Source organism: Mobula birostris, chromosome 3, assembly GCF_030028105.1.
Source record: "Mobula birostris isolate sMobBir1 chromosome 3, sMobBir1.hap1, whole genome shotgun sequence".
In the NCBI taxonomy this organism is placed as follows: Eukaryota; Metazoa; Chordata; class Chondrichthyes; order Myliobatiformes; family Myliobatidae; genus Mobula; species Mobula birostris.
Genome location: NC_092372.1, coordinates 176,572,565 through 176,593,403, shown reverse-complemented (window position 1 = coordinate 176,593,403; position 20,839 = coordinate 176,572,565). Strand labels below are relative to the sequence as shown.

General features: G+C 39.8%; 1 protein-coding gene across 1 annotated transcript in view; it reads left to right on the top strand.

Moving 5' to 3' along the window:
• The window catches only part of LOC140195440 (uncharacterized), a 442,685-nt gene extending 424,460 nt beyond the window's left edge, over window positions 1-18,225 (top strand). Inside the window, exon 11 of the mRNA XM_072253735.1 lies at window positions 17,677-18,225. Within this exon, the coding sequence (XP_072109836.1) occupies window positions 17,677-17,850 (174 nt within the window). The 3' untranslated portion in view covers window positions 17,851-18,225. The remainder of the gene's footprint in view (window positions 1-17,676) is intronic.
• Window positions 18,226-20,839: the final 2,614 nt, after the last annotated feature.

Sequence of the window (20,839 nt, the reverse complement as noted above, 5' to 3'; positions counted from 1 at the left end):
AAGGGTCAAAATTGATCCTCTGAAAGATCAGAATGTTAATCTATGTGTGGAACCAGAAGAGATGGCGGAGATCTTAAATGGATTTGTTTTGCATCTGTATTTAATCGGGAGATGGATACAGAGTCTATAGAAGTGAGGCAAAGCAGTTGTGAAGTCATTGACCCCATACAGATTACAGAGGAGGAGATGTTTGCTGTCTTGAGGCAAATTAGGGTGGATAAATCCCCAGGGCCTGACAAGTTGTTCCCTCGGAACCTGTTGAAGGTAAGCGCAAAAATTGCAGGAGCCCTAGCAGAGATGTTGTATCATTCTTAGCCATAGATGATGTGCCAGAGGATTAGAGGATAGCCAGTGTTGTTCCGCTGTTTAAGGAAGGCTCTAAAAATAACCAGGACATTATAGGCCAGGGAGCCTGACATCAGTAGTGGGAGAGTTATTGGAAGATATTTTAAAGGACTGGATATGTGAGTATTTGGATAGACAAGGACTGAGTAGGGATAGTCAGGATGGTTTTCTGCATTGCAGGTCGTGTTTAACCAATCTTACGGAGTTTTTTTGAAGAAGTTACCACAAAAGTGGATGAAGGCAAGGCAGTGGATGTTGTCTACATGGACTTAAACAAGTCTGAATGGGAGGTTGGTCAAAAAGGTTCAGTCACTTGGCAACCAAGATGAGGTAGTAAATTGGGTTAGTCATCGGCTTTGTGGAAGAAACCAAAGAGTGGTAGTAGACGGATGCCTCTCTGACTGGAGACCTGTGACTAGTGGAGTGCAACAGGGATCAATGGTGGATCCATTGTTTTTTGTATGTGGTTAACTGGATCGACAAGTTTGTGATTTTACCATGAGTAGGGGTGTACTGGATAGCGAGGAAGACTATCAAAGCTTGCAGCGGGATCCGGACCAGCTGGGAAAATGGGCTAAAAAATGGCAGGTGGAATTTAATGCAGACAAGTGTGAGGCATGGCACTTCGGTAGGGGTAACCAGGATAGGTCTTAGACAGTGAGTGGTAGGGCACTGAGGAGTGTGGTAGAATAAAATGATCTTGGAGTACAGGTCCATAATTCATTGAAAGTGGCATCACAGGTAGATACGGTCATAAAGAAAGCTATCGGCACATTGGCCTTCATAAATGAAAGTATTGAATACCGGAGATGGGATGTTGTGTTGAAGTTGTATAATACGTTAGTGAGGCCTAATTTGGAGTATTGTGTGCAGTTTTGGTCACTCTCCCACAGGAAAGATGTAAATAAGGTTAAAGGAGTACAGAGAAAAATTACAAGAATGTGCTGGAACTGGAGGACCTGAGTTATGAGGAAAGATTGAATAGGTTGGCACTTTATTCCTTGGAACATAGAAGACTGAAGGGAGATTTGATTGAGGTATACAAAATTATGAGGGTATAGATAGGGTAAATGTAAGCAGGCTTTTTCCAGTGGGTTGGGTGGGGTTACAACTAGAGGTTATGGGTTAAGTGTGAAAGATGAAATGTTTAGGGGGAACATGAGGGGAAGCATCTTTACTCAGAGGGTCGTGAAAGTGTGGAACAATCAAGTGGTGCATGCAAACTCAATTTCAATTTCATTTAAGCCAAGTTTGGATAGGTACATGGATGGGAGGGGATGGAGGGCTATGGTCCAAGTTCAGTTAGATGGGACTAAGAAGTTTAAATGTTTCAGCATGAACTAGATAGGCCAAAGGGCCTGTTTCTGTTCCGTACTTTTTTGATGAGTCTATGAAGCATTAATATGTTGCCGGAGCACTTACATTAAAACTGAAGCTAAACAAGTAGCTTCAAATACTTCCCCTAATATCTCTCAGAGTTGTACAATATTGGTTTAGTTTTAGTTCTCTTTTCATTTAACAAGACTGGGCTTCAGTTAAAATTGGTGGAATATTCAGAATGAGATGATCAAATTGCATTTTCAGAGTCATCTGCTGGTCTTCTGTAGCTGAATCACAGCTTTTGTACTGTTATTCTGTGAAATGTTTAATGTAAAGTAATTGCAATTCAATTCTTTCCAAGATCAATTAAAAGGTCAGGCTATATTGATTATTATTTACTTCTTCAATGAAGATTGTACATACTGTAGATTTTAGTTTCCTTCAAAGTTTTTGAGTTGGTAATTGTGAAGTAAATTCGGCCTTTGAGCATGATTCATTCTGTCATTCTATTTTTCCAGGTTTAGGTTTGCTTACAGCGCTCATAAGCAATCTTGCAGAAATTAGCTTGTGATTTTCAGATTGCAAATCCATTAATGTTGGAGTTTAAGCCACAAGGACAAATTTCTGCATAAAACATGGGATAGGGCGAGGTCTTGAACTGGAGAGGTGGTTGTAAGGAAATTGTATGGATGACTTGTGTGCCATGCCTTCTCTGTTAGGAATGCATCTGTTGGTAGGTTATTCAGAGAGGGATGCCTGTTTGCATAGCAGGACCTCGTGTGTTGGTACATTAACATAAAAGACTAACATGCTGGCACAGTGAGCAGTAGGTATATTGGAGTTGATCATAACAGGTCTGTGGAGGAAGAATAAAGAAGTCTATTTATCAGGCTTTTTTGAGACCACGTCTGCTGTAGATGTTGAAATATATATTTGTATTTTAATGCATAAGTGCCCAGATTGCTGATCTTGGAGGGCCATTTTCGGGTAGAAGTCAAAAGCCATCACTCAGAATAACTACCTTGCAACAGGGATAATGGATTATTGCCAATAGCTGTATGCAGTGAGGTCAGTGAGACAGTTATGTGCAAGTCTTTCTCCCACACACATACAACCCACCAGACTACAGTGGCAGATCTTAACTGAAGACTTGAGGTCTGCTTTGGACTTCCTTAAAGGGCACAAGCATACTTGGGCCTCTGCCAGAGACGTGAGGGATCAAGTGTCCTCTAGTCAGATGTCTTTATAGTTTACTGTCATTATTGACCCTTTATCAGCGTCCCCAGCCTCAAATCCAGAACAGCAAACCCATCCATCTTGTAATCATTCTCCCAATAACCTGTCCCCGACACTGCTCCCATTTCCCCCAGCCTGGCTTCCTGACAAATCTTCTGCCCAATCCCAGTCAGTTGTTGTAAACCCCTTTCGCAATTATTTGTTTCACTCCACTAATCTGTAGCCTTAATCCTCAATAATCTCAACAAGCCTTTCTCCACCCAATTAGCTCTCCAAGTGTCTTCTGCTAATATCTTTACAAACCCTTCACCTACCCAACATCTCTCAAAGCCCCACACCAATATTTCTCCAAGCCCCTAGTCACAGCTTTGTGCCCATCTGTCTCTAATCAATACTGGTGGATAATTGTGGAGAATGGATCAATTATACCACACTTAAGCCAAGGTGAGAGCTAATTGCACAAGCCATGGACTGAGAGTCCCTGAATCAGAGTGATCTGCCCGCATGCTAAAATGAAATTAGGCAATACTAAAATAGTTGACGTAAAGTCGTGGTGTCATAGAAAGACAGAGTACAGAAATCGACATTTTGACCTGCTGAGTGTACACCAGTCATCAATCACATATTTATGAAAATCCTACATTAATCTCAATTATTATTCTCCCCATGCTCTCATCAACTCTCCCCAGATTCTTACACTCACCCACACATTAGGTCTATACTGGGCCATGTAACCTACCAACCACCATGTCTTTACAATGTGCATCAACTCTCCCCAAATTCTCATATTCACTTTCACACTAGGCCTGTAATGGGCCATATAACCTACCAACCACCACGTCTTTACAATGTTGAATGAAACTGGAACATCTGGAGGAGAAGATGCAAACTCCACACAAACAGCGCCCAAGTTTAGGACTGAATCTAGATTTCTGATGCTGTAAGGCAGTGTACCGCTATATATATATATAATAGTTGAAGCACTGGTAAAAGTTTTTTTTATATATATATATATATAAAACTTTTACCAGTGCTTCAACTATTTTACTATCTACTTTCACAACTGTGGAATGACGATGTATCTGAACAACTGGCAGGGGTGCTTGAAATCTTTGCTTTTATGGAGAAGTCTTTAATACAGTCAGCTTGTGACAGAAAAAAATCAACAGACCACAAAAGTCTCTTTTGATTAGGTCTCTTTTGATTCTGAAACCAGTTAAGCCTCACAGAGCTCTGACCTATTTCATGTACATTTACAACATGTACCTACTGATGTGAAAGAATAAAATGCAATAATTTAGAATTTTAAATTAGTCACCAGCTTTTGAATTGGCCTTTACGGTATACAGACCGCGATTAAAATGATCAGGATGTAGTTCCACGAATCATTCTTGTACATCACTGATTTCATGTAAATACGAGGATTATTCAACTCCATGAGGGATGATCTTTGTCATTTGTTAAATTGTTTGCTTACGCTGAGCCTGATTGCATGACACATTCAGTGGGCAATTTTAAATGTGGATGTACGTTGAAGCATTGGGGCAGGGAAGTTGCCAATTGAATCTTAAATTCTCATCCCCTAGAAAACAAGCAAAGATGAACAAATTCTTGTAATAGATGATCTAAGGGTTTGAGATAAAATGGCACAGCTTGAAGTGCAATTTTTGACGCCCACAAGCTATTTTAGTTGTACATTTAGGTTCAAGTTAAGTATATCTTAGGCATTTGCCATAAATTTGTACCGCTGTGCTAGAGTCTCTGTTGTTTTGCAGAGTGATAGTCACTTTAGAGAATGAAATATGATGGACTTAAGTATTGTATTACTAGCTCCTATAGCCCTTAAGACACTTAGAGTGACCCAAGTAGGCAATGAAAATAGCATTCGCAGATTTAACAAATTCAGCAGCAGATATCTTGACCGTATTTATCTGCCCAGTGCCAAAGAGACACATGTATCTTATGGCAATTTACTGTAAATACAAGAAGTAATATTCAGCTACAGCCTTTCTTACAGTTTTTTTTCTTATTAATGTGGTACTGAATGACGTTACATCATATTTTAATTTAATAGACTTTTTCCCCAAATCACTTTCTTTGTTATTAATTTCTCCTAAGCAGTGATTGTGAATGAGGCATGCAACAGAGACATGAGGCATTACATTTGGGAGTTGTGTTTAGCGCAACTATTTAGTTGTGAAAATGGGTATCCTGGTCATTGGGGAGTCTTGAATGTCTTATCGACAAACTTGTCATTCTTATATTAATTGAGTTTAATGTTTCAATTCAGACTATTGAAATAGCTTTAATGTTCCGTTAAATTTGAAAGAAATCAATTTAATTCAAGGTAATACTTTAATAACATTAGATATGCATCCATACTTAGTAATATGATGTTCTTGTGGACTAAAGAGTTTTAATTGCTGATCCCTGTCTTAGTAGCTATGATAAGTGATTGGTTGACATCGTAGCTTTTTAACTCTTTAACTACTTTATATATGTTAAATCCATTGTCCATTTTCATTTAATGCTACTTGCAAGAAGGAGCAATTGACAGAGTGATATGTGTTGGAACAAAGCACTTTTAAGGTTTAAAACAGTTTTTTTTATTCTTAGTCTCTAGGGCTCAGTAGCATCAAGACATTGCATGTCTTTGCTTAGTAATGGTCATATCTTTGGGTTATCTAGCAATCACTTTACATCTGCAGCTGTAAAGCCCCTAATAAAGTTATCTGGGAATGGGGGAGGGGGGTGTATTAACTCTAACAGTAGTGCAATCACTCAGGTTAAGTATAATGTTATGGAGAACAGTTGTACAGGACTTTGTTTAACATGGGGGGGGCGTGCAAGGCTGAAGCACAGGTAGCCAGCAAATAGATCAGGGTCAGGGTCCAGTGGCATGGAATGAAAGATGACTGGGGATTCTTCACTGCTGTAGCCTTCTTCCGCCCACTGCGGTTGTGATGTATAATCATCTTATGCCAGCTCCACTGTTGAGATCTTAAGATTACAGGTTTCTGTATTGGCTTATCAATAATGTAAGCTAATCAGTAAGCTACTCTTCTAAACAATAGCTGTAGCTTTAAGACAATGAATGCGACAGAGGAATAGATTGTGAAATACAACATACAGTATATCCCATTTATACCAGGATGACACACGAAGACCACAAAATCAGCCTCCATCTCAGTCCTAAAACTTGCATGGCTGTGCTGTCAATGGTCAACTTAAGCTATTGAAGTCTCAGAAACAGTTAACAGTTGAAAGAAGGTCTTGCTGAACTCCATTCTGTAAAACCTAAATGCCACGCTGTGTGGTGTCCCTGGCGATCTTTTGTATAAACATGAGGAAACCTTGGCTTGCAAAAATATTGTTCGAAGATTCCTTGTGTGTAGTCCTCACAGGTGAACAGTTTTGTATCTCCTTTATCATAGTCCATAGCTAGAAAGCCTCTGGTAGAGAAGACCTGCCAGCATGGTTTCTACTAAGCTATTGTAGCCTAGCGACAAATGCTGCACCAAACACTTCCTGCTGGTTTAAGCCCACTTTGGAATTTGGGAAGTATCTGAAGTCCGCTTATTTCACGGTGAACCTGGTCTGGAACCTTGAACTCCAGTTCAAAGAAAGATCTAAACCGCGTATTGTACAATGACCGACTTTATTAGTGGTACAAGTGATGCTAGGATCTAGATACCAAGTTGTTTTCATTTCCTCTGGTGTATATAATAAATTATACAAGCAGCAATGATGGATCACAGAAAGGATTTTGTTCCATATCCAGTATGATTAGCAATTATAACTTAATTTAGTTTATCTCTGTAATCATGGTTTCAGATAGCTTGGTCAAAGCTATATGCTTCTTCAGCTCACCTCTCCTATGAGATTCCTTCTTCTTCAGCCCATCATCTTTTCTACCTTTCACCCTCCAGCTTCTCACTTACTTCCCCCCACCTGGCTTCGCTTTTCACCTTACAGCTTGTACTCCTTCCCCTCCCCTTCCTCTCCAGTCCTGAGGAAGGCTCTTAGCCCAGAACTTCTGACTGTTTATACTTCTCTATCGATGCTGCCCAGTTCTCCTCCAGTATTTTATTTGTGTTACTATTGTTACGTAAATGGCAACAATGAATATCGATCGACACAGGTTATATAAAAACAACCAAACATTTATTAAACACGTATAAACAATAAGGGAAAAAAAACAAACGAAAACTTTAACCAGAAGTTAACAGATATGCAGCCGTTCACCAACTTGCCACTCGGCTCTGGTTCTTAAAGCGTTAAATGTGAAAACGGTTCTTAATGCGATAAAGTCAGATATAGTTCTTAAAGCAATAACTTTGAAAGTCCAACAGATTTACACATTCAATTGGGAGAGACTTCTCTGGAGAAGAATTTCTTCACAGACGCACCTTTACTGCTGGTTCTGTCCACAGGATTCACGATGCTGAAAATAAACAGTTTAATTCAACTGACCTTAAATTCCTTTAGAGAGAGAGAGCACCTTTTTGCATGAACTCCTTGCTCTTTCTGGCAAGAGTTATCTCGATGCAGGTACCCCTCCAACGAAGACTCAATAAAGTCGATTCTTTATTAAACTGCCAAACGATGCCGACTTCTCTCGATCCTTCGATAAATTCTTCACTCTCCCTTCAACTGTTGGAATTGGGTAAATTGGCACATCCAGCCACAAATTTCCAGTCCAAATAATATGGAATCTTTCAACAGAATGTACAACCGTTTTAAAAATAAAACTGCATCACAAAAACAAACACAACAGAAACGGAGGCACAGCACGTTCTACCTGGAAATCTACAAACTTAAAAACCCCACTGCGTCACCTGAGTCGACCCTTATATAGTCACGGGGCACATGTCATCACGTGACCTCACATCGGCGGGAAAATCACATCAGGTGACCTCCAAAAGACCATTACATCATTCTCACTAAAAAAAAAACAGATCTCCTTGAGCATGTAACAATATGAGCATTTATTTTGTTTTGCTGTTTTCCCTGAGGATTTTCTCAGCTGTCCCTGACTATATTAAAAAAAAACATTGCAGCTAGTTTGGATCAAAAGCTGGAATTCAGTCGGCAAGTTCCATCTCTTTTTCAACATTTAGAAGTGTTGTCAAGGTGTTACTTCCTGAATGCCACTGGAGGGCCAATGTGTCAGAGAGGAGGCTCAAACACTGGTTAATAGTGGACTACTAGATCTGCTTTTAACCAAATATAAAGGAATGTGCATCGGCTCAATATTCTTCCAAAATCAAATTTCATGAGAAAAACAACTTGCAGTGAATTCTCCCTGGATTTTCTGCCAATATTCATTGCTCAAATACATTTGTTTGAAAAATAGTTTTCTGGTCGTTTGTTGTTGTCTGTATATTCCTAACTGTACACCATGAGGTGCATTTCCAACAGTAACTGTTGTTCAAGTGCAGCTCATTGGCTTTGAAGTGTTTTATGGAGTAAAAGGCATGGTATGAATGCATGTTGTTCATAAAAATAATGAGATTCAGTAGAGAAGTGCACAGATTTTAACAGAGTATTCATGTTGCATTCTTTTTTGGCATAATAAAAATGGGTAAAAAGGTATTAGCAAATTAAAAATACTACTTTTGTTGCTAGAGAGGAAAGGTGGTGTAAAATGAATCTTTAACATTTGGACAGGTGTTGGCCAAATGGAAGAATGGCAACTGCTTCTATCTTGTATTTGCTACATAAAACCATCACTGCTGTACAATTCAAATATACCTTACGATGATGATGATGACGTCGACTCAGACCTGAGAGGCCAGCGTCAAGTATTTTCATGCCTTACAAGGCATAGATCAAAAGGCTGTGTGGGGCGCCACTTTTTGCACAGACATTTCGCAGTATTATTTTACGAGGCCGAATTGCGAGCGCAACATCAACCTGACGCGGATGGAGAGCGCGCACAGGGGGCGGTCTGTCACTGGATCGAACTCGGGAACCTCCACTCTCGAGCCCGGCGCTGATCTCACTGCGCCACCAGCCGACCCTTATGAACACTGCCAAATCACAAAAACAATTCAATTGGTATTTTTTTCTAACAGATGTATTGCAATTTCTATGTGCCCAATACATTTTAACAATTCAATTATGGTTTGTCTCAAGTAGACATAAAAGTGCATGGATTGCACTGTCACTGTTATAATAAAATGTGAAGGTCTTCTTTAGCAATAGATTGATTGCATGTAATGGATGTTCCAAAACATTTCACAATCATTTCTACTATAATGAGGCACCTAAGGTGTCTAACTAGCATTTATTTTAGTCACACGAAAAACTAAAACTCAAAGGTAATATTTAGCAATGATCATGAAAAGTACTAATTACAACATTAGATTTAGATTGGATTTAGATTATGAGGACACTCAGTCCTCGTTTATTGTCATTTAGAAATGCATGTATTAAAAAATGATACAGTATTCCTCCAGAAAGATATCACAGAAACACAGGACAAACCAAGACTAAAACTGACAAAACCACAGAATTAAAACATATAGTTACAACAGTGCAAAACAATACCATAATTTGATAAAGAGCAGACCATGGGCATGGTAAAAAATGTCTCAAGTCCTGATGGCCCCATCATCTTACGCAGACGGTAGAAGGGAGAAACTCTCCCTGCCGTGAACCTCCAAGCACCGCAAACTTGCCGATGCATTGGAAACACCCAACCGCAGCCGACTCTGAGTCTGTCCGAAAACTTCGAGTCTCCGACCAGCCCTCTGACACTGAGCACCATCTCTGCCGAGCGCTTCGACCCCGCCCCGGCCGCCAAGCAACAAACAAAGCCAAGGATTCGAGGCCTTCCCCTCTGGAGATTCTGGATCACACAGTAGCAGCGGCAGCAAAGCAGGCATTTCAGAAGTTTCACCAGATGTTCCTCCGTGCTCTCACGTCTGTCTCCATCAAATCAGGATTGTGCACACCATTCCTCATTCCCATTGCCTTCTCTCACCTTATCTCCTTACCTGCTTATTGCCTCCCTCTGGTGCTCCTCTCCACTTTTCTTTCTTCCAAGTCCTTCTGTCCTCTCCAATTAGATTCCCTTTCTCTGGCTGTTTATCTCTTTTACCTATCAACCTCCCAGTCTTTGCTTCACCCTTCCCCCTTTATGGTTTCACCTATCACCTTGTGTTTCTTCCTCTCCCCCCCCCACCTTCTTACTCTGACTCTTCATCCTTTTCTCTCCCAGTCCTGATGAAGAGTCTTGGCCCGAAACGTTGACTGCACTCTTTTCCATAGCTGCTACCTGACCTGCTGAGTTCCTCCAGCATTGTGTGTGTGTGTGTGTTGCTTGGATTTCCAGCATCAGCAGATTTTCTCTTGTTTGTGATTGGACTTTCTAAGTTAGTTTGACCCTAATTCTCCCTATATATTAAAAAAATGAACTTTTACATTTAGTATCAGTATTTCAAGTTTTTTATGTCTTTCCAAAATTTTACGTGTCCCAAGACACATAGTGTCATAGAGTCGTAGCAAAGTACAGCACAGAAACAGGCCCTTTGGCCCATCTATTCCATGTCAAAACCATTTAAACTGCCTGTTCTCATCGACTTGCACCAGGACCATAGCCCTCCATACCCTTACCATCCGTGTACCTATCCAATTGATTGCTGTTTACTTCAAGTCTCTTACAATGTTATTATTACTATTTAAATCCTGATTCAATGAGAGGACTCTCATTTCAGAATCAAGTAATTACTTTCATTTCTAGTGCATCAACCCCTGTTAAACCTGACCAAATTCAATTTTCATACAAAGTAAACAATGTCCATTCATTAAACTTTGTATCCAACAAGGCCCAGAAATTATTTTATCTAAAAGATCAATTTGTAGTTTCTAGATTGATAAAATCTCCACAAGGTAACCTGGGATACAACAAAGATGGGGAAGAGATGATCAGGATAGAGGGAATAGCTTTGATAGGATGAGGGATAGATGTCTGAGATGATAAGCTGTATAGCCAACTGGCTGATTGATTAATGAGGGAAAACAGTAAAATGCAGCTCAGATCTGAAGCAATGCCTGTTTGATCGGAAGTGTCAGTAGAAAGAGAAAATATCATAGATGCATGAGCTATAGCAGAATGGAAAGAAGATTTATCAGGTACTTGTTTGAAAATTCATGCTGTTTAAATTTGGTTTTAATAAGTCTGACTTCTGGTGCTGATTATCAATTGCTATTAACTCGGAAGTCACAAATTTCACAATTATGCTTCGTTCCTTGTCTTCCCTCCACTTCATTGGTGCTATGGACATTACCATTCTCCTCCTTCTCACAGTTATACTTTTAAGAAGAACCAGCATTGGGTGGTGATAATCATTAGTGACTTAACTTTCAAGGTTGCAAATTTTTGCAAAATTTCCAAAAGACAAAATACTCTTGGGGTTTACACAGTGGTGAGTTACATTTAACAATAAGTAATGGCACGCAACAGATCTGGTTGCAAGCTCTCTCCACTACCCCATGGCCATACTTCCTTTAGTATTGCTCTGATCAAAATATAATTTTTCATGTTGGTCAGGGGATTTTTTTCTCTACTGCAGTGTTTTGTTATTCATCATGAGAGAGATGAAATGTACATTTTTTCAGCCATGGGTTAGATATCTCAGAGGCCACATGTAGAGCAAAGTCTTCTGTGTTCAATTCTAGGAATATTTCTTTATTTACCCTTACCTCAGTTGCAAGTTTGACATTTCCTATGTTTTGGTGTCTTATTGAGTGATATAAGAAATTTATGACAATTTGCGAACAATTGTAGGTAAAAAGATATAACATATAATTTCTATATCCTGAGTGATTATGAATGGATTCAGTACAAGCACACTTTCTTAACGTTCACTTCCATCTGTAATTCCTATTTACCTGCATTTTCCATCATTCTTCCTATCAGATCATTCGTAATTCATCAATTTGACCATTTAAGTTGATCTGAAGTACTTAAAATGAAAAAAAAAATGCAGATTGTATATCTGAAATAAAAGCAAAATACTAGGAACATTCAGCAGGTCAGGCAGCATTTGTGGAATGAGAAATGGAGTTGACTTTTCAAGCTAAAGACCCTTCATCAGAACTGGGGAAAAAAAAGAAAACAAGTTGGTGTAAATTAGGGAGGGATGTATAGAATAAAGATACTATCCTTAAGTGGGGTGGTGGGGGTGCCTGGATTGTTGTATCAATAAACTATTGATAAGGCTATGGTTGGTATATTAATAAGGAAAGTTAGAGAGAAAGTGAAAAGAAACAGTAAAATTCAGATCAGAGCTATTAGCAATGTCCATCTGACCAAAGTAGGACTTGCCATTCTGACACAGAGAATATGAGTTGACTGAAACATTTAAGTGTGATATTGTGTCCAAAAGTTTGTAACATGTCCAGATGAAAGATGAGGTACGGACGTTAAAGTGATAGGCATATGGAACTTCAAAGTTCCATGCTCTCCCCCGCCCCCAATGGGCTGAAACAAAGTGCTCCATTTAGGGATCAGCCAGACTGCATTGGCTGCTGCTGTATAGTGGAGAAAACATCCAGTTGTTTAGCACTTAATTTCAACATCCAACTCCAAACTTCATCCACCTGTTTTGTGGTATCCTGCACTGTTCCAACAAGGCCCAAAGGCTGCACCTCATCTTCTGTCTAGGCACACCTAGGCATTTTGCATCCTTCTGCTCTCAGTATTAGATTCAGGGTAACTCACTTTCTTTATGTAAGGGTTTCTTCTTTTATGTTACTGCTGAGGTGAATAAAATAGCTCCTCTGTACTGTTAACTGCTGAGACAGTGGTTCTCTATAGCAGTATGTTTGGATTATAACTAGTGATAACGGGACTTGTATTCCTTTGTTAACCAATTGGGATAGATGTTATTCTTTCTGTCTGTGTGAAAGCTGTTAGTTGCGCGGGCTTTGGGGAGAAGGCGCGAGGAGGATAAAGATAAAAGGCGTGGCTTGAAGAGACAGTTGCCGGACCCGCTGGGCATGGGCTCGGGGCGGGAGCCCAGGGGTCGATGACGAGCGAAGGAGGATCAGCAACAGGGAATCCGTGAGCTCCAACGTTTGTGCACTGGACATGTTTATGAGATTATTGGTGCCTTTTATTTGTCTTCCTTTTCTTTTGTTCTCTACTAACCCCGTACTTAAATATAAAATCTTAATCGTCTAACTGCACATTGTGGACTGAATGTTATTTCGGGGTACTGATGTTACACAGGGGACACAGCACACAGCATCCACCCAAACTTGATTACCCAGTTTGGCAGGGCTGAAAGCTGCTGTCCCCAGACGGAAGAGAGCTGAGCGAGCCTGAGGCTTACCAGGGGGCTATATTTATTTGTTTTCAGACTGGCTGCTTCTGCTGTACGTCATCAACATGAGTTATTAGTTCAGTTTTTCTCCCTGCTGTCAGACAATCTGAACTGCTGTGCTTTTCCTGCAGTTTTGGATTCCATATCAAAGCTTTGACTCAGTTTGTTTTTGTTACATAGAAACATAGAAAACCTACAGCACAATACAGGCCCTTCGGCCCACAAAGCTATGCTGAACATGTCTTTACCTTAGAAATTACCTAGGGTTACCCATAGCCCAAGCTCCATGTACCTATCTAGGAGTCTCTTAAAAGACCCTATCGTATCTGCTTCCACCACTTTCACCGGCAGCCCATTCCACGTACTCACCACTCTCTGTGTAAGAGACTTACCCTTGATATCTCCTCTGTACCTACTTCCAAGCACCTTAAAACTGTGCCCTTGTGCTAGCCATTTCTGCCCTGGGAAAAAGCCTCCGATTATCCACAAGATCAATGCCTCTCATCATCTTGTACACCTCTATCAGGTCACCTCTCATCCTCTGTCCCTCCAAGGAGAAAAGGCTGAGTTCACTCAACCTATTCTCATAAGGCATGCTTCCCAATCCAGGCAACATCCTTGTAAATCTCCTCTGCACCGCCTCTCATCATCTTGTACACCTCTATCAGGTCACCTCTCATCCTTTGTCCCTCCAAGGAGAAAAGGCTGAGTTCACTCAACCTATTCTCATAAGGCATGCTCCCCAATCCAGGCAACATCCTTGTAAATCTCCTCTGCACCCTTTCATTGGTTTCCGCGTCGTTCCTGTAGTGAGGTGACCAGAACTGAGCACAGTACTCCAAGTGGGGTCTGACCAGGGTCCTATATAGCTGCAACATTACCCCTCGGCTCTTAAACTCAATCCCACGATGATTGAAGGCCAATGCACCGTATGCCTTCTTAACCACAGAGTCAACTTGTGTAGCAGCTTTGAGTGTCCTATGGACTCAGACCTCAAGATCCCTCTGATCCTTCACACTGCCAAGAGTCTTACCATTAATACTGTATTCTGCCATCATATTTGACCTACCAAAATAAACAACCTCACACTTATCTGGGTTGAACTTCATCTGCCACTTCTCAGCCCCGTTTTGCATCCTATCAATGTCCCGCTGTAACCTCTGACAGCCCTCCACACTATCCACAACACCCCCAACCTTTGTGTCATCAGCAGATTTACTAACCCATCCCTCCACTTCCTCATCCAGGTCATTAATAAAAATCACGAAGAGTAGGGGTTCTAATTTTATAATACAATACAAAATGCTTCCCTTTTTACTTATCTATCTCCATCAGTATTAAGTTACATAGCGTTCCAGGTCAGGAAACTAGAAAATTGGTGTTTGGAGAATAAGAACAAGAAGATTGCATTTACTCTCCAATTGCGCCATGGTAGTGTGGTGGTTAGTGAGGTGATATTACCGCTTGGGGCATCGGAGTTCAGAGTTCATTTCTGATGTCCTCTATCAGCTAGTTTGTATCTTCCTTCCTGTCTGCGTGTTGGTTTCCTCTGGGTATCCTGGTTAGGCTAGGGGTAAATTAGTGGGTTGTTGGGTGGTGGGTAGGTTGTGAGGTGATGCTCTCTTTCTGCCACTTCTGCTGGGCTTCTCTGCTGTCACAATACATGACCTTTGGGTTAACTCCAACCTGCTTCTTGTCCACACAGAGTGTCAAAGGCTCCTGGCAGGCTGCGGGGATATTGCCCTTCTTCAAGGCAGTTTTGAGCTTATCTTAGAACCTTTTCAATGTGTTGGGCAACAAAAAAAGTAGATGAGGCTAATTTCAAGGGATCCTTCTTCCCTGCAAAACACTTAGAGCATGGCCAGGGCATCCCATTTCATCAGCTGACAAGCAACATGGTCACATCCTGCTTCCCATCCCCAGCCACCAGTCCAAGATCTGGTACCCATTAGATCTTATCACCATTGGGACCACAATGTTGATTGCATCACCCATGACATAACACCCATAACATAACTGGACTGAACACATTTTAATGTAATGTTTCATGACCTGATGAAGAGTCTCGGCTCAAAACGTCTTTTCCAGAGATGCTGCCTGGCCTGCTGAGTTCCTCCAGCATTTTGTGTGTGTTGCTTGGATTTCCAGCATCTGCAACTTTTCTTGCGTTAATGTATGATATTTTTTCCATCAACCTGGTCACAAAAGATTAGTGCCAGAAACATTGCCACAAGAAGATCAATGTCAAAGCGTTCCACAAAATCACCTAAACTCAGATGGTATCATCCAGACAGCCTGTGAACTCCCAGAATACAGGAACTACTGAGTGTTCACAGCTTACAAGCCAACTGAAATCTACCTGCACTAAATCTAATTGACACCTGCAAAGCACTTTATTAAATCTCCTAGAAATAGTTGAAAAGGCTTTAAATGTTATTGTAATATACAGTGACTGTTGATACATAGACAAAATTACATAATATATTACATATATTATAGTTTTGTGTCATTTTACGTAGTTCAGTGTAGTTTTTGTATTGTTCATTTTTACTGTGTACTGTACCAGCAGTTATGGTCGAAATGACAATAAAAAGTGACTTGACTTGACTTGATAAAAACTAGAAACAGAAAGAGAGGCGATCTGGTTTAAAGATTGTCTTTCCACCATTCATTTTCATTATGGCTAATGTTTTACCTTAGAGCAATTACCTTGCACTAACCCCTGATACCATAATTCTCCTCAATACCTAGGTCTTTGTTTAGAATTAACTTAGTAAATGAGCCTCCAAAGCCTTCCATAGTTGAGAATTTCAAAGATTTACCATTCTCTGAGTGAGGACATTTCTTGTTATTGCAACCCTAAATGGCTTCCCTTATTCTGGGACTGTGACACCAGCTTTTAAGCTTCTCAGCTAGAGGAGACATCCTCCCAACATTCAGACAGCTGAATTCTGCAGGAATTTTATAAATTTAAATAAGATTGCTTGTCATCCTCCTGATCTCTAGAGAATATAGGACTTGTCTACTCAAAATCTACAAACTTGTCATTCCAAAATTAATCTGTGACTCCTCTCTGCACCCCTACTAAATGGAGTGTGTTATTCCTGTTCAGTAAGGAAGCAAACCAGTAAACACAATATCCTGGGTGTTACCTGTCCTGTATAATTACTGTACTGTAATACATTTTACTTCTTTACTCAATCCTGCTGCAGTGATTGTTAACAGAGTATTTGCCTTCATAATTGCTTGCTGGACTGGAAATAATAACTTCAGTAACTTGTGTACAAAGGCATCTATGTTGCGTTTGAGCGGTAACCGTACTATCTTAGAAAAATAGAGGGCTACGTGGTAGGGAAATTCTAGGCAGTTTCTAGAGTAGGTTATATGGTTGGCACAACCTTGTGAGCCGAAGGGCCTGTAATGTGCTGTAGATTTCTATGTTCTATGTTCTATATCTCTCACCCAGTAAAACACTGCTTTTTCTGTTTTTCCCATCAAGATGAATACCCTCACTTCTTTTAATTTATATTCCATCTGTTTTGTCCTCACCCATTCACACTTTCTTTGGAGTATGTAATTATAAGCAAAAGACTGACATTCACTTTGACTGCACTCATTATACTAGTGATGTAAGATTTGTTGTGGAAAAATAATGTGCTGCTTTGTTTAAGTATGGCTTTGTTTTTTGTGTAGGTTTGTTTTTATTTCTTGCATGTACCAAACCTGTTCCTTCCTGCGTTGGAAAAGATGGGAATTAAGAAAGAAGCCTGGAAATCTGAACTAAACATAGAAAATGTTGGAGTCTCGCTTCAGTTCATGTGCTGCATGTGACAAAAGTGAAGTTTAAAGGGATGTTTATCCCCTTCCCAAGAACTAAGAACTGACCCAGAAAACCCATTCTACCTCATTTGTACTTATGCATGCTGGATTTAAAATGCTAGCAGATAAGTTAGCTTTCCAATGGTAGAAATAGAAATAGCAAAACTGTCTTTATTTTGTCAGTATTGACATAGCATCTTTACTTCCAAAAATTTGATTTTGGGTGGAGACTGATCATCAAAGTTACAGCATAAATAAGACCCTGTACTTAATCGAAGAATAAGTACAAGGAAAAATAATTTGGAAAACAAAAACAGAAAAGCCTGGAAAAATTCAGTGGTCAAGCTGCAACTTCAACGAGAGAAACAGAGCTAACATTTCCAATCTAACAAAAGTTCTTTGACTGGAATCATTAAATCTATTTCTTTTCCCACAGATGGACCTGACGTGCTAACAGTTTTCAGTAATTTCTACTTTAGTTATCAACCTAAAATTGCTCTTTGCAACTTTTCTGACTTTTACTAATAAACAATGACTTCTTATTTATAATTGCAATTAATTGAATTAGGTATCAACAAACTGTTTAATATTATCAGTTTAATAGTTTATTTGTGTTTTGCAGCTTTACATGAAGGTGAAATGTGATGATTCCTCCCTGCTGGATCACACAGAGCAGTTGCTGGAGGAGCTGGGACCCGGTGAAGACCTGGACTTGTCAGACACTGAGAAACTTCCCATTGAGAACATCGAGGATGACTTTGTAGAGACCAGTGAGGATGAGGAAATGCAACAGTAATAATTCAATAAACATTTCTATTTTTATCCAAAAATGGCAAGTAAAAGAACCCTTTTCTAAAGAAATTACGTTTTATGAGTGAGCAGCAGAGTCCCGGTAACCACCTGTTGCTGTGGATAATGTTATTCCTGGCACTGAACTTGGAGCAAGCTATCTGTACATCTGACTTAATTTGAGAATAAAAAAAAGTTTATTGCTTTAAGAACTGGAAGCTTCAAATAAAAATTCTGTGAATATTAAAACCCAAGACATTCCAACAGTATTTTGTATAAATTTCACTGCTGATGCAGGCCAGGTATTGCAGGTATTGGCAATGTTAACAATATGATGTCTTCAGTGTTGCATCATATGCCTGTGTCAGCAATGGGTTTTAGTCTGGCATTATAGAACCTATTTAAAATGAGTTACAAGTATTCTGGGGCACTGTATTCGCTCCTGTAAAATTATTTAAAAAATGACAATTTGGGGGGGGTTGGGCAGAATTGAAACACAAAGTCAAATACACTCGGCCCTCCTTATCCGCGAGGGATTGGCTCCAAGACACTCCCCGCCCCCGCCGCGGATACCAAAAAAGCGCGGATGCTCAAGTCCCTTTTTTAACCTGTCTCATGCCGGTGGACTTTAGGACCCAGGGCAGCACAGGACCCGCTGCCCTCAGTGTTTCTGTTCCGTTGACTTATAATACCTAATACAATGTAAATGCTATGTAAATAGTTTTTATACTGTATTGTTTAGGGAATAATGACAAGAAAAAAAGTCTGTACATGTTCAGTACAGATGCAACCATCGCAGCTCCTCTGGGAACGCTGATGCCGATTCTCCTGTGATCTTTCAGTTCTTGAGGCTGTAGCACTTTACATAGCCAGCCAGCCATCCCTAGCACTAACACTTCCACGAATTTCAGCTTCTTTCTGCTTTATTGTGTGAATACTCGATTCGTTCTGACCGACCTTACGGCCCACTTCGGAATGCAACATGCCACTTTTCAAAAGATCTACTCTTAGCCTTTGAGGAATTGCTTTGACCACGTAATTGCTTTTTAAGGAGCCATTTTTCACAGAAACAAAGTAGCGAGCGAACGAGATGTGAGACAAACAATGCTCGAACAACGAGTGCTGGAGAGAGAACTTCTGGGTTTTCCCGAGTTGTGGTTGGTTGAATTTGCGCATGAGGAACTCGCGGATAAGGAGGGCCGACTGTACAGCATCTGCAACAAAACAAAAATTGCTGAAAATTGCTACAAGTGTATAAAAAATTGACTTTTGATGGAGTTTGTGATTAAAAAGGAGCTCTACTCTGTGACCATTTTATAGAACACCTGTGTTCTGTCCACAATGGTCATTTCCAGTTTCCAGTTGTATGTTATTTTAACTCGTCTACCTCCCTTCCACACTGACCTGTCTGTCCTCAGCTTTCTTCATTACTATAGAGAGACTGAATGTAAATGTGAAGAATAGTATCTCCAAATCTGCTAAGGTTGCTTACATTCCAATTGTGCTAATATTGAATTTTCCAATTCCAGGCAACCCACACTCCCAGTGTTCTCCTCTCGCAAACACTTGACTGTCTACCTAGTTTTCTTCTCCCATTGCTCATTTATCTCATCATTTCCTCTCTTCACCTAGTGCCCTCTGCCCATAATCCATCTGTTACCAGCCCTGTGTCCCATCCTCCTATGTATGGCTATATACCAGGTATCTTTTCTGTTCCCTCGCAATACTAATGCAGAGATTCAAGCCGGAACTTTAACTTACACATTTTGCCTCCACAGATGCTAATTGATTTGCTGAGTTCTTCCAGCATTTTATTTCTCTTCTAGATTCTGGTCCCTTTTGTCTTCAGTCTCCAACTTGTCTGTGGTTGCGTCCTGCTGAAGGGTTTCAACCCGACTGTTCTCTTTTCCACAGATGCTGCCTGGCCTGCTGAGTTCCTCCAGCATTTTTTGTGTGTTGCTTGGATTTCCAGCATCTGCAGATTTTCTCTTGTTTGTGTTTAACTTGTCCTGTCTTGTTTTAATCTTGATGGACTTGCTTGGTATTTAAGCATTTGGCTGCATTGAAGTTTTTGGTTAAACTCAATAAATAATTTATCAAATAATAATAAAATAACATGAGACCAAACACAGTCCATAAATCAAAATTCACAGACTGCTTTATAATTTAAAACACAAGAAATTCTGCAGAAGCTGGAAATCTAGAATAACACACAAAATGCCGGAGGAACTCAGCAGGTCAGGCCACATCTAAGGAGATAAATTAACAGTCAACATTTTGGGCCAAGACCCTTCATCAGGACTGAAAAGGAAGAGAGGAAAAGCCAGAGCAAAGAGGTGGGGGGAAGGGAGGTAGAGTACAAGTTGGCAGGTGAATTAGGCCTGGTCATATAAAAATAAACATCTAATTATTATCTTTTGAATAAAATTTTAAGTTATATTCAGGGGTCTTTCATGGTGGTTTTATTTCACTTACTGTTTTGACTATAATAAAAATAAAATAAATAATGGTTTTGATTAATGGATTTGCAGTTTTTAAGAAAGTATAGTTTAAGAAACTCAGGGTTGGATTCTTAAGCTGAACTCCTAGGTCATAAAATATTAAAATACATTATTTAAATATCCTAGACATCACAACCTAGCCCTGGGTATCTCGAATGGTATTACTTTTCAATTGATATTAACAAATAAATCGTGCATGTTCAGTTTCCTCTTCATTGTGTCAATCAACCATTCATGTGGTCAGCAGGAACTAATCAGACACAAATATTCACATCAAAATATAGTGGATTCCAATTAATTGGGACTCATTGGGTCCAGTAGTTTTTAGCCCAATTAAGTGGCTGTCTCAATTAGCAGAAGTTTCATGGAAAAAGTTAAAAGTTATAAAAAAAATGACAAACCACTGTTTAACTAAATAATAAATTATGTATTTTAATGAAAAACAACAAATTAGAACACTATCAATACCTCTACAGTACTATAAAACTATGTGTT